General features: G+C 50.6%; 1 protein-coding gene across 5 annotated transcripts in view; it reads left to right on the top strand.

Moving 5' to 3' along the window:
- Fhad1 (forkhead associated phosphopeptide binding domain 1) overlaps nt 1-14,354 on the top strand; it is a 112,462-nt gene that overhangs the window by 1,691 nt on the left and 96,417 nt on the right. For all 5 annotated transcript variants that reach the window (XM_047528089.1, XM_047528081.1, XM_047528095.1 and 2 more), the window contains exon 2: nt 1,013-1,119. In XM_047528089.1, coding sequence (XP_047384045.1) covers nt 1,027-1,119 — 93 coding nt within the window. In that variant the 5' untranslated portion in view covers nt 1,013-1,026. The remainder of the gene's footprint in view (nt 1-1,012; nt 1,120-14,354) is intronic.

The following is a 14,354-nucleotide window of genomic DNA, read 5'->3' as shown; positions in this document are numbered from 1 at the left end:
TGTCCATGGACGTAGCCCAATCAGAATTCAGAATTCAAGCAGAAGATAAATTGTCAACATTTTACAGCCTTCTGAAGTCTCCAAAGTGTTTGTTTTGAAAAACATGTTTGCAACTTATCTAGAAATGCATCAAAGTGTGAAATGGATGTGTGACTGAACAGACAAATTTTCATGTGATAAAGAAAATACATCAAAATGTCCACTGTGGAATCCACTATCTGCTTCTTTAAAGTTCTCTGCATGTTTAACGTTTTCATAATAAAATGTTGAGGGAAAACAGGTGCAGGGTCCTGATCACATGGCCAAGCTACAATCATTCTTTGACTTTAGAAATCACCCCTTTTTTTCTAGTTAAGTATGTAAAGAAATGCAGGAATTTAGAAAGTATCTAGTGCCTGCTTCTTCAATGGCTGGCTCTTCACACTTCAAGCTCTATGGAAACTTGGGGTTCCCTGAATCAGAGTTGGAGAAGCCAGGGCTAACGGCAGCATTCATAGCAGTAGTACCAATGTGTGTGCAGAGGGAGCCGGGTGCTGTTCCCCATATTTCACCCGTATGATTGCAGTTTATCCTCACCAAACCCATTTTACAGATGAGAAAACCGAGGCACAGAGTGAATAAGTAACTCCGCCAAGGTCACAGAGCTGGTCAGTGCTTGTTTAGAAATACTGACTATGAATATTGGCATGTCAGTTAAGTTGATGAGAGGTAGGCAGCAAGTGTCAGTGGGATTCAGGTTTGTTTTGGGGTTGTTTCAGCTTTTGTTGGTGCCCTGAGTTCCACAGGAAATGCCGTCTGTTCTGTTATCAGACCCAGAAGTGTTTATGTTAGATGGCTCTGTCAGAGAAGACGCCCGGGCGGGGGTGCAGACCTGTCTCCGCAGTCATGGTTCCGTCCACGGCCCTCCCCTCCGCCTTCACTATGGTTGTGTCACTCACTCTGAGTCTGATACTCTTGAGCAGCTGGAGGACTGCATTTTTCTAACAGAATTCTTTCTGAAAACCTCATTTAGGGAAAGCAGAGAAAATGAAAGCCTATCTAAAGAGCGCCGAGGGCTTTTTTGTCCTGAATAAAAGTACCACGATTGGGAAGCATGAGGATTCAGACCTTGTTTTGGAGGTAAGCCTGCGCCCCTCCAGCCCTCCTGAGCATCCCGTGACCCCATCTGGCAGCCAGCACGTCTCTCCCTGTGCTACCCATAATCAGTGTCGACATTCGCCCATCCTGGGACAAGTCGAGCAGCTGAGCACAGGCAGCATGGCGTTCACTCTGTCCTTCGCTGAACACATCTGCAGGTGTCCCCCGATCGGCCCTCCGCCACCTTCTGGACTGATTTGGAAAGCCGGGGCGGAGCTGGGGCTCTGACCTCTCCCTGTTTTGGAGAGGCGGGTAACTGGACCCACAGGCACTTAACCTCTGAGCCACATCCCCAGCCCTTTTTAGTTTTAATTTCGAAACAGGGCCTCGCTGAGTTGCTTAGGGCCTCGCTGAGTTGCTGAGGCTGGCTTTGAACTTGCCATCCTCCTGCCTCCGCCTCCCAAGCCTCTGGGATTACAGGTGTGCGCCACCGTGCCCTGCCCCTCTTTTCCTTTACAAAGCTTCTTGGAACTGCTCGGGCCCCTCAGAGCCCATCAGGCAGAGTCCTGGTTTCATCCGCAGCATCTTTTCATTTCATTTCCTTCTCTGAATTAGCACTAGTTTGATCCAAAGCCTCAGCTCATTGACAGTCAAGGATGTTGGGAAAAAAAGAAAGGAATAATAAAAGCAGCAACTTTGCGCCTTCTTAAATATTTGAAAGGGGTTAAAATATTAAAGTGAAAAGAGAAATGCGGCAGAATCTTCTACAGCTGCGGAAAGCAGCTCTCTCTCAGAGCTCGCTTAGCATAAGTGCTTAAATTTTTATTTTGAAATAATTATAGAGAGAGATTGAGTATGCGTGGCTGCCAGTTTTCCCCAACGGATGCTTATTATGTGACTCTAACATCAAATTCAGGAAGTCAACCTTGGTGCCCTGTGTGTGTGTGTGTGTGTGTGTGTGCGCGCGCGTGTGTGTTTCTATGTCATTGTATCACACACGTAGGTTCCTGTATAGCAACTGAGTGACAAAACCATATGACCCTTGTGAGACCCCTGGGTCGTCACAGTACCCCCCCCCATGACCCCAGCAACCACTAATCTATTCTCCACCTCTATAATTTTTGGAATGCTATGTAAATAAAGTTGTACAGTGACCTTTCGAGACGGGGCGGGGGGTTTGGTTTTGTCTGGTTTTAGTCGGCCCTTGAGATCCATTTACACTGTACCTGGGTCCTTTGGGTTGCTGGACAGTGTCCACGTTAACCGTGCACATACTGAAGCACAGTTGGATCATTTTCAGTTTGGGGATTTTATAAATAAATCTGCAATAAACGATTGGGTTCAGATTTTTGGTGGACGTGTTTTCTTTGCCCCAGGATAAATGCCTGAGTGTGTTGGCAGAACCACAGGGTAAGTACGTGTTTGGTGGCTCAAGAATCACCAGGCGGTCACTCGGATGGCTGAGCCGTCGTACATTTCCGCTGGCAACCTGCGGTGCAGCTTTCCGGCGTCCTCGCTAGCGTCGTGGTGACCTGCCCCTCAGTCGGTGTCCTGCCCAGCAGCAATGGCATCTGGGTCTTGCTCTGCACTTCCCTGACGGCTAGTGACGCTGGACTTCACCTCTGGAGCTCACCTGCCTTGGCACATCCTCGGTGGTAAAATGCGCCTTCAGGCCTTGGCCCGGTTCCTGAGGGGCAGCCTGGGCTCTTTCTGTTGGGTTCTGGGTGTTCTTTGCCGTCCAGAGGCGCGTCCCTGGTGGGAGAGGTGGTCGTGGCTTGTCTTCATCCTCTTCCACAGGCCAAGTTTTCACTTTTGAGTTGGTGAAATTTCTCTCTTTTGTGGCTCCTGTGTTTGGTGTCACGTCTGTGACACGTCCATGTACACGTGAGACATCTCCAGCGTTTTGTCACTTTCTGTTTCATCTTCACACCTGCCGACCACTCGGAGGGTATTTTTGTTACCAGGGAAGTCCAGCTCAATGTTCCTTCGCTGGCCTGTAGACAGGCAGTTGCTGGGACTCCATTGTTTGGAAAAGCACCATTGAATTGCTTTTGTGCTTTTCTCCAAAGTCATCGGGCCATTGTTGTTGGGGACCATTTGTTGAGTTCTCCCTTGCGTTCCGTGGATCCGTGTGCCTATCCATCCGCTGATGGGAAGCCGTCTGAGCTTCTGTAGCTGTACAAGCCTTAAGCAGTAAGAGCTTTTTATTTTGCAAAATTGCTTTACTTATTTTATTTTATATTATTTTTTATTTATATTTATTTTTATATTTTTATATTTATTTATAATATTATATTATATTTACATTATATTATTAATATAATATTAATAATCTATTATATATTATATTTATTTTAATATTTATTATATTTTTATTTATATTACCTATTTTATTTTACTTTATCTAAAATTTATATAAATTTTAGAATAACCCTGTTTATATCTATAAAGCATCTTGCTGGGATTTGGGTACAGGTTTGGGATTTCAAACCTGTATGTCAAAGGGAGAAGAAGGTTATCTTTACGATGCCCTCTGCCAGCCATGAACGTGGTGTCTTTTTCCAGTTATGAGGGCCTCTTTGATTTATTCACTAGTATTTTATAGCTTACAAGTCCTGGGCACTCATGTTAGATTTGCACTTAAACATTTCTCTTTTTTCATTATTGATGGCAAATAGTATTATAGTTTTAAATTTTGGTGTCTCCCTATTCATTGCCAGAAAATTCAGGACTGTTTTGTATGCTTACATGGTAACTTCCAACCTTAACTAAACTTTCTAGAAGCTCTTCTGTAGATCTGGGGGAATTGATATGTACATAACCACGTCATCTGCAAGTAGGAACACTCTTCATTTACCTTTCTCTAATGCTGCAATGGTGAGGCCTTCCAGTACTCTGTGGGGTAAGAGTGGTAGGAGTAGTATAATCTTTCTATTGACCCTGTTCTTGATTTTAAGAGGAAAACATAGTCTTCTGCCATTAAATATGATGTTAACTCTAGGGAACTGGGAGAATGTTCGTTACCAAGTTGAGAAAGTTCCCCTGTGTTGTCAGTTTTCTGAGAGTGTTTATCATAAATTCAGCAGATTTAACTTTCACCCAAGATATGATCTCCCAACAAGGACACAAGAAACCTGTTCAGGGACCAAGTGGGAGAAACAAAGAAAATGAGTTGCAGTTTCTTCGTAGCACAAGAGGGAGATGTTAGGCAGTTGTACTTCCTGTCTGGCTAAGGCCAGAACGTGGCGGCAGTCACGTTGACCTCGGAAGGAATCGATTGCTTCCCCAGAAGCTCCAGCTTGCTCGGGCTAGGAGGAGGGCAGAGGAGTTGCCAGATGCTTTGTGAATGGACCTTTGACGGTTTCCTACATCTTCCCTTAGACAAATGCCCTTCCCAGAGCTTAAATCTGGGGAGGAGGCTTGCTTTAAAGGACGTGGGGGACGGGTTTGTTTTGAAGTGCCCACATCTGCAGACATGGCAGCATTTTCCAGTTTTCTAAAACAAGGTGAAAACTGCCCCTCTCTGACTTCATTGGGATTTCTAATTAGCCAAAGAATGATGCTGGATCAGCTATGGGCCTCCCAGAGTAATAACTGAACAATCTACTGATCCTTTTGTGTTATTTGAGTGATTAAAAGTCAGCCCACAGCATAAAGTTCAGAAACCTAAACGGAAAAGAAAAATATGCCTTAAAACTACCCAGCAGTTACAGTTAGCAAATAAAAAAAAGGTCACTCATTTTATTTGCCTTGTTAAATCCTGAAGAATAGGGAGCCAGGCTTCCTAAGATTTATATTCATTGGCAAGACTGACACATTATTTCAAGTGTTACTATTGCATTGTGACATCCTTCACATTCTCTGATCAAGGAAAGTACTTATTGTGGGTTTTTTAATTGAAGAAATGAAGCACAGGAAGAGAATGGAAGTCACTTGGAAATGTGTGTCTCAGTGACAGTCAAGACTGGTATTCACAGGGCGTGGCCTCCAGATTCTTCCTTATCCTGTAGGGACTTTGGTTTCCTAAACCAGTAAGAAGCCCACTTTAGCCAGCTTGGTTTTGCTGTTATCACTCATTCATTCCACAAATATCTACCTGGAGCCTCCGCACTGCACCAAGCCATGGGCAGTATCACGTTGGTCCCTGCAATCAGCAAGCCACGAGGAGAGGGAGCTGTGGGGCACAGGATCCCACAGAGGAGTGCATGGTTTTGTGCCAACATCAGGGCTCTAAAGGAAAGGAATTATGAAGGGCAACCAGGGCCCAACTAGGCAAGAGGGCACAGGTGCAAAGGCCCTGGGGCAAAATAATGTATGGTGAGCTGAGAGGACCAAAAGAAAACCAGGGTATCCAGAAGTGAGAGTGGGAAGGGGGCTAAGAGACAGGCCGGACTTCCTCCTGCCCCACAAGGGCATGGAGGGCTTGGGAAAGAGGATGCTGAAGGAAGGGGAGGCCTCCATTTTGAAATGGCAGCTGGAATGTCCCCCATCAGGCACAGCTACAAATCCCCTGTCATTAACCTCCCTCAGTTCAGAGCTAAACCTCCTGATTTATAATTTATACAATTTATGATTTGTGAACAAATTATAAGTTTTGTAGTTGGCTGTGGATATTATTTATTTGTTTACATTTTGCTTGAGACAGGGTCTTGCTATATAGCCCAGGATGGTCTCAAACTCCAGGACTTTAGTGATCCTCCTGCCTCAGGCTCCAAGTAGCTGGGACCATGGGTGCCCAGCACTGCACCTGGCAGATGTGACTATTATTTAAGTTCTACTGAAAAGGGGTTCGGTTCTTCAGGAACAAACAAATGGCACAGCCTGAGGTTGTTGGATTACACAGAAGTGGAGCCGAGACGCCCAGGCACAGCGGTTGGGGGTGGGACCCAAGAATCTGCCCATTTCCCTGTTCCCAGGTTGCAGCGGGTGCCCTGGAGACGCATGGAGGTGGTGCCAGGACGCTCCTGTGAGAGCCCTTCCTCGCTTCTCTGTCTCCCGAGCGCCTCGCCTTCTAGGGGAGCTCCCGTCTCCACTCGCCCCGCCCCTTTAATGTACTTTTTCAATAATCTTGGTTTTGAGGGAAAGAGAAGCCAAGGTTACAGAGTGGAGCCACCTCCCAAGGCCTCGCCTGCCCCACTGGGAGGCTTCAGGATTCCCTCTAAGGCTGCTCTGTGGGGCAGCACCTGGGCACAGTGCTGGGCTTGCGGGTCGGAGGGGACAGCTGGGGGAGGAGGGGTCCGTGGGCGGGGACTTTGGCTGCCCTCTCCTGGGGGCACGTCCCCTGTTGTGCCTGCAGCCCTGCTCTAGGGTCGGGAGAAAGACAGGTGTGGCGCACACTGAGCACACCCAAGCAGTGAGTCTTGTGCCCCTGCTGGGCACCTGTCACTCTGGGCTGCCTTTGAGGAAAGGGCCACTGGAGCCTGCGTCGCTGTCCTGATTCTTGTTATTAAACAGTGCCGCGCAGATTACCTTCTACTTCCGTCATTCCGTGGGCCTGCGAGTCCATCGGCGAGGCCAGGGGCTTGGACCCCTGCGCCTCTCGGGATGGCCCCAGGCCCCGGCCGCAGGCGCGCTCTCCACCGGCAGGGGGCGCCACCCCGCAGCCCTGCGCCGCCCGCCCGCGAATCTGTGTTCATTTCAGAGCTGAAACCTGGTCTCTGTGCTGTTTGAATCTGCGTTTTCTTATCAGGAGGGAACCCCTCAAGTTCTGAGAAATAAGCGACAGGTAGACCTGGGTAGAGACGCTCAGCCCTCCCCAGTCCAGTGATGAAACCCTGGGGTGGCTCTTGGTGGGAGCGCACTTGCTGGCCCTCTTGCCCCTAGTGCGCACCTCGGCCTGCTCCGGGGTGCTGCCCCATGGGCTCATCCATCCCGGGAGCTCCCATCGTGGCAATTTATGGGCCGCTTTCCCTCCAGCAGGTGGAGGGCTTCCCGGAGGAAAAGCTTCAGAATAAAGATCTAGATCACTCCTCTCTCTAGATGTGACTGTCATAAAGCTGCCATCCTAACCCCTGTGCATGTGGGGCGTTAAGCACTTTCACTTTATTGTGCAACCCAAAGCCCTGTCCACAGTGAGTGACTCCCAGCCCGCCTCTCTGGCCCATGGCCAGCTTCTTCTGGACAGTCCTGCCTCTGCTTTGCCACTGGGGTCCCCTCGAGGGAGTTGAATCATGCAGTGGCTGTCGCTTTGCGACTGGCTCACTTTGCTTAGCACAGTACCGTCCTGGAGGACACCCTTTGAGACCCTTTCAGTTCTGTGTGGGTCCTACCCAGAGGCAGAATGGGCAGATCCCATGGTAAGTCTGCTTTTGATTTTGGGGGGAAACTGCTATGATATTCCCACCGCCCAGCCGCCTTGCCCAGAGCCTGCTTCGCCAGGTCCTCGCCAGCGCAGACTTTCTGTTTTTTATCTTATGTAGCCGTCCTGCTGGGTATGAAGGGCAAGATCGTGATCTTAGACCAGCACAAATAACAGAAGCAGCTACAGTTCTCACTCTTAGACTACGTCGGAGACTGGATCTCGCGTGATTTTATGTACGTCCCTGTGTGCTCTGTACATGAATTACAGAAAATGGTACCCTCAAAACAAGGTGGGGTAGGAGCGACTGTTACTGGTATTATCCTCATAGAAAGGTGTGGAGATGGGGCTTAGACCCATCAAGGCACTTGCCCAAAGTCCCACAGCCAGCTGAGGTGGGGGTCGAGTTTCAGACCCGCCTGACTCAAAGCTTCTAGAGAAGGAAACTTCGTACATTTGACTCTGGGAACATCTAAAAATGTACATGTCTGAAATTCCTTGTGAGCTCATGGAGATCATAAGGTAGTTGACTAAGCTCGGGGAATTCCTTGCTGTGAAACCCTAAGCACAGATTAACAGTCAGTGAACTGGATTCTCTCCTGATCCTCCCTGAAGCAACAGCAGAGGTGGGGCCCTCTACTGGGGGGCTGGGGTAAAGAGGCGAGGGCCTGGGTTGGGCCAAGGTTTTCTAGAAGGGGGACGTTGAGACTGGCTATGGGACCCTCAGAATCCTGCCTGGGGTGCCAGGGCCAGGACCCCAGAGAGGACCAAGCTTAGTGCCTCTTCCAAGAGAAACCCAGCATAGCAGGACAGGAGAGGACGCCCCAGCTGTACTGAAGAAGAGGCATGACTCTCGGGAGTGACTTGTCTGGAAGCTGGAACTGCTCTCCAGAAGGCTTCCCAGCTAGACAGGAGTGGGTCATCTTTGTCATTTCCAAAAGAACATGGGGCAGAACCGGTGAGGGAACAGCTGAGCAGCTCTGAGCTGTCAAGTGCATGAACTTGGCTGTGGATCACCTGCCGCAGGCAGCCTGGCTCTGCCCTGGTGAGCCCAGGTCAGGCAAGCTGTGCAAGCAGCTGACCTCAGGGCGACTGCTGAGACGTGTCCTGGGGACAATCACAGTGGCCGTGTTATAAGACTAACACGGTCTTGGGACAGCACCTAGCTGGTGCTAAACGCGTGGTGTATTTTGTTTCCGGTGTTGGTTTTCTATTTAAAACAACACACATTTATTATCTCAAAGTTCTGTAGGTCAGAACCCCGGGTGTCCTCAGCCAGTTCCTCTGTTCTAGGTCACCCAAAGCCAAAATGGAGGTGTTGGTGGCCTGGGCTCTTCTCCGGGGTCTCGGGATAGTCTGCCTGCAGGCCCCGCAGGCTGCTGGCAGAAGGTGCCGTAACTGCACTGGGCCCTTGTCCCTTGCTGGCTGCCAGTTGGAGGTGGTTCAGGCTTCCAGAAGCTGCCCACCTCTGTGGTCACAGCCCCCTTGTCCTCAGAGCCAGCGCCGTGGCCCAGCTCCCTCTGGTGGCCCAGGTCCTCTGGCCTCCTGGCCTCGGACTCACCTCTCCGGCTCCAGCCCGAGTTCTTTGTTCCGAAGGGCGCATGTGATTGGATTAGCACCACTGGGACCATCTGGGATAATCTCCCTATTTCAAGGCCACGATTAGGAATCTTTCCCAGCCCTGCGCAGTCCTGTCTGGAATGCTGCGATTCACGGTTCCAGGACTGGGACGTGGGTGTCTTCCAGGGGCCACGAGCCTACTGTGGTGGCTGCTGCCTCTTGGCTGGACCCTGCCCTGGGGCGGGCGCCGTGGGCGCTGCTTGGAGGGCTGTTCAGAGGAATCCGAAGGGTCCATGGTGGGGGCAGGGGCGAGATGCAGCTGAGCCGGCGGGGCTGTGGCAGCCCTGGCGTTCCCCGGGGCCTGCCCTGCGGGCGCTGGGTTTTGTGCTTCCGTGGGTGTTCATGAACTGGTTGAGTCCTTGCAACAGCCCTAGGAGGAAGGGGCTGTTATTTCCCATTTTTCAGATGGGGAAGTAGAGGAATAAACAGACTAAGAAGCCCACCCAAGGTCACCCCAAGCTCACGCAGGAAGGAGGTGGAGGCTGGGATCCATATGTGGGCACACAGAGCTTCAGAAGGAGGACTTGCAGTGAGTGCTGCAGAACTGCACCTCCCGGACTCCCGAGCCCAGGTTGCCTGGTTCCAGGGCACTCTCCGAGACCCCAGGAGCCAGCCTCTCCCCCACCACGCCTGTGGCCTGCCAGGAGGCCAGCCCCCTCGCCCCCTGCTGCCTGGGCCAGCCGCTTCCTCACATCCTTTTCCTTGACTACCCCCTTTCCACTGTCGTGGCCTTACATCTTTCCCTGAGGTGGTGACAGGGGTGGGGTGGGGGATGGGGTGGCCCAGGACCAGAGACCAAAAGAAAGAGAATGACACACGACAGCTGATTTGGAAACGCTGTCTCACCACACCGAAACTTGGCTGGGCAGCATCTTGCCAGTCTGGTGAAGGACACTGGTCCGGCTCATTGGCAGCAAGGAAACCACCCCGGGGGTGCGGGGGGGGGGGGCACCTGCCGAGCACACAGGTGGCACTTGAGCCTGTGCCGCTAGCAGTGACCCTTCCACCCGTGGTCTCCTTGGTCTTCACCTCCAAGGGCTGCTCTGCACCGTGCCCTTCACAGACGAGGGAGCCGGGCATCAACAGCATGGGCTGCTTGCCCAGGGCTGCCCGGGGCTGACCCGCTGGGAAGTAGGCACATGGCGCTTTGAGCCAGGCGCCCACCTGGAAGCAGCCTGAGGGTGCCCAGAGCACCCGGCTCCCACCTCCCTGTTGCCCTAACCACAGGCCACACACCCCTCAGACTATTTTAGAGGCCATGGAGGGGTCAGAGGCTGAGGACCCGCAAGGACTTTGTACTGGCAGATAGGGAGACCCGGTGGCAGTGGCTTGAGGAACCAGAGGAGTAAGGAGCGTCCCTGGAGCACCTGACGAGACAGGAACGGCTGAGAGAAGGGTGGCCGCGAGCAGGCTTGCTGGCTGGAGGGAAGCGTCCAGCCGTCGAGGCTGCACTGAAGGCGCCGAGGGAGGTGGCTGAGGAGCTGGAGCCAAGCCCAGGCAGGGGAGACAGAGCAGGACAGGCTCAGCCCTGGCGGTGGTGGGAAGGGGACTGGGTCCTACCCACCAGCCTCTGAGCTGGGAGGTCCGGGTTCCGGCAGGGAACGGGAGGCACGCTGAGGGTGGGGCTGCTGAGGTGCCTTTAGAGAAGCAGCCCTTGCAGAGGATGCAGGGCGCAGAGAAACCCCGTCGGAGTGATCGGGCAGCTCCAGGCCTGAGGGGAGGGCAAGAGGGAGCTGGGGGACAGTGCCAGCTGGGAGCTCGGCCCCTGGTGGCCCCTCAGTGGGTGGGGGTCTAAACGCCCCAACCTCTCCACCTGCTCCATCCAATCTGATCTCCCCGGGGCCGAACCCAGTGTGAAGAAGGCCAGGACCCGTGACAGCCCCTGTCCGGGCAGCCTGCAGGCAGAGGGCCCGGGAGGAGGGGCCGGGCAGGGGTGGAGTGAGACTCTAGGAGGCTGTTCATGAAGTGGCACGAGGCCCAAGCCCAGGGCCGGGTGCCTGGGGAGCCCAGGGTGCTCGTCCCCAGCTGGACTGCCGGAATGGGGAGCAGTAGCGGGGTGGGGAGGCAGAGGACCCACAGCAGCCAGTGACCAGGGAGGAAGCCAAGCGGGCAGGGGAGTAGGGGAGGCAGAGCCACAGGCGTGGGGACGGGGAGGTGAGCACAGGGGGAGGCCCAGGTCCCGGCTAGGCGAGGTGGAACGCTGGAGGAAGCTTCCAGGTCCGTGTGGAGCATGTCCTGGCAGCATGTCCTGGTAGCAGGGGCTCCTCCCGTTCCCCCAGTCAGGAGCTCAGGGAGGACGCTGGTCCCCGGTGATGCTTTGAAGCCAGGTGTCCACAGGAGTCCGTGTGGTTAGTGAGACGGGAGGCGCCGAGGCTGGGCGGAGGCATTGGTTTCTGTCCCGTTATCCTCAAACCCTCCGGCTCTGCGAGGCACAGGGAAGCACGGGTTCCAGAGTCAGGCTGGGTTCAAATCCTGACGCGGCCCCTGCCAGCCTCTTGACCTCAGGTGAGTCACTCGACACTGTTTTAGTCCCACAAAATCCACAACGGGAAATTCGCCGTCCTAACCATGTTCAAGGCCACAGTCAGCAATTAATTGACTATACGCCGTGCCTGTGTGAGCCATCTCCAGGACACCCTCGACTGGCAGGAATGACTCCGCACCCTACCCGGGCCCCTGCCCAGGCGCCTGTGTCCCCCACGCGCCCCCGCCAGGGCCTCCCAGACGTGGTGTCACATGGTCTGCTGTGATGGCTTTACCTCACTTGGCACAATGTCCTCAGGCTCAGCACATTCCAGCAAGTATCCGAGTGCCCTCCTTCTAAAAAGGGAAGAACGCTGCACCACACGTAGGTGCCACATTTCCCCGTCCCCTCACTGGGTGGGATCTGTCTGTGGCTGTCATGCATCTGCTGCTGCCAACACGGGTGTACGCTGTCTCCCCAGATCCTGCCTTGGAGTCTTCGGAACATTCACCCAGAAGCGGAACCTGGGGAAATTTTCCAGGACCCATTGCTTTCTGTCAAGTCGGCACCCTCTTACAGGTCCCCTAGCAGGAGACAGGGTCCCCGTTTCTCTGCATCCCTGCCAATACTTGTTTGTTTGTTTGTTTTTTAAATGATAGCTATCCTAAGTGGGGTGAGGTGGTTTGGATCTCATTGTGGTTTTGATTTGCATTTCCCTAGTGATTAGTGTTAGTGAGCAACTTTTCCTATGCTTCTTGGCCATTTTTACCTCTTTGGAGAAACATCCATCTAAATAAGTCCTGTACACATTTTTTAATTGGGTAGTTGTTGTTGAATTGTTGGAGCTATTTATATATTGTGGATATTAGCTCCTTTTCAGGTATATGACATCAGTATTTCTTTAATTTCACAGGTTGTCTTTTCATGGTGTCAGTTGCATCTTTGGTGCAGTTTTTAATGTCCAGTTCATCTATTTTTACTTTTATAACCTGTGCTTTTGTTACCACACCCAGGAAATCATTGCTAAATCCAATGGCATGAGTTGTTTCCTCTGTGTTTTCTGTGGAGAGTTTTATAGTCTTAGCTCTTACGTTTGTTTTCCATCCATTTGGAACTAATTTCTGCTTCTGTTATAAATTTCTTTTTCAGCATATGGATATCCAGTCTCCCCAAGAACATTTCTTTATGATTGTTCTTCCCCCCACTGGATGGTCTTGACATTCTTGTCAAAAACCATTTGACCATAAATGCAAAGGTTTATTTCTGAGCTTTATATTTTATTCCACTGGTTATCTGATTGGCATAAATACCAGTGTCACACTGCTTTGATTGCTGTGCCTTTTATTAGCTTTTGGCACCAGCCCTCCAACTTTGTTCTTTTCCAAGATTGTTTTGGCTCTCCAGGATTCCTTGAGATGTCATGTGCATTTGAGGAAGGATTTTTCTCTTTCCAAAAAAAAAATGCCATTGGGATTTTGATAGGGCCTACATTAGATCTGTAGACTGCTTTGGGTAGTATTGACAGCTTAACAGGATGAACACTTCAAATCCGTGAACATGTTTTCCCATTTATTTGTGTGTTTTTCTACATTTCAGCAACATTTTGTAGTTTTCAAGATGCAAGCCTTTTGCCTATTTGACTAAGTATATTCCAAATGTCTTACTCCTTTTGATTTTATTAAAAAGGGAGTTATTCTCTTAATATTTTTGGATTATTTATTATTGTATATAACACAGTTATATACAGTAATAAATTTTTTGTGTTAATTTCATATCCTGACAATTTGATGAACTTATTTATTAGTTCTAGCAGGGTTCTTTATTCCCCCCTTTCTTTCCAGTCTGAATATCTTACTTTTTTTTCTTGCAAATTGCTCTGGCTAGTACTTCCATGTTGAATGGAAGTAGCAAGAGTGGGCATCCTTGTCTTATTCCTGGTCTTGGAGGGAAACTTTGAATCTTTCACCATTAAGTTCATTAGCTTGACTTTTCTTTTCTTCTCTTTTTTGGTATCAGGAATTGAACCCAGGGGGCTTAACCACTGAGCCACATTCCAAGTCCCTTTCATTTTTAATTTTGAGACAAGGTCTCACTAAGTTGCTTAGGGCCTTGCTAAATTGCTGAGGCTGGCTTTGAACTTGTGATCCTCCTGCCTCAGCCTCCCTAGCTGCTGAGATGACAGGCATGTGCCACCGTGCCCAGCTTAACCTGACTTTTCACATATGTCCTTTATTATGTCGAGAGTTTCCTTCTATTCGTGGTTTATCGAGCGTACTTTTTAGCATGCAAGAGTGTTGAACTTTGTCAAATGCTTCTTCTGCATCAATTGAAATGACTTTGTGGGGGTCCACTCCTTCCTTCTGTTCATGTGGTATATTACATTGATTGAAATTCGCATATTGAACCATCCTTGCATTCCAGGAATAAACCTCACTCGGTCGTGCATAATAATCTTTTTAATGAACTATTGAATGCCACTTGCTAACATCTTGTTAAATATTTTTTGCATCAATAACCCAGGCACAGTGGCATGAGCCTGTAGTCCCAGCTGTGTGGGAGACTGAGACAGGAAGATCACCTGAGCTCAGGAGTTCAAGACCAAACTGCACAACATAATGAGATGGCATGAAAAAGAAAAGTTTTGCATTAATATTCATGAGGGATATTGGTCTATAGTTTTCTTTTCTTGTAATTCCTTTCATTCTGGGTTTGGTGTCCGGGTGATGCTGGCCCCTCACTTCACCTTTTGGGTCTCAGGTTCTTCCCCGGTGAGATGGGGATGCTAATAGGATCCAGTGTAAAGGTCTGAGGTGCAGGTTACATAAGGGAATGAACACAGAGGGCTCTGGCAGGGCCCATCCACAGGAAGCTCTCAGAATATGTTAGCTGCAATTG

This window comes from Sciurus carolinensis, chromosome 1 (assembly GCF_902686445.1).
Source record: "Sciurus carolinensis chromosome 1, mSciCar1.2, whole genome shotgun sequence".
In the NCBI taxonomy this organism is placed as follows: domain Eukaryota; kingdom Metazoa; phylum Chordata; class Mammalia; order Rodentia; family Sciuridae; genus Sciurus; species Sciurus carolinensis.
Note: the sequence above shows the minus strand (reverse complement) of the source record. Positions and strands in the feature narration are given on the sequence as shown.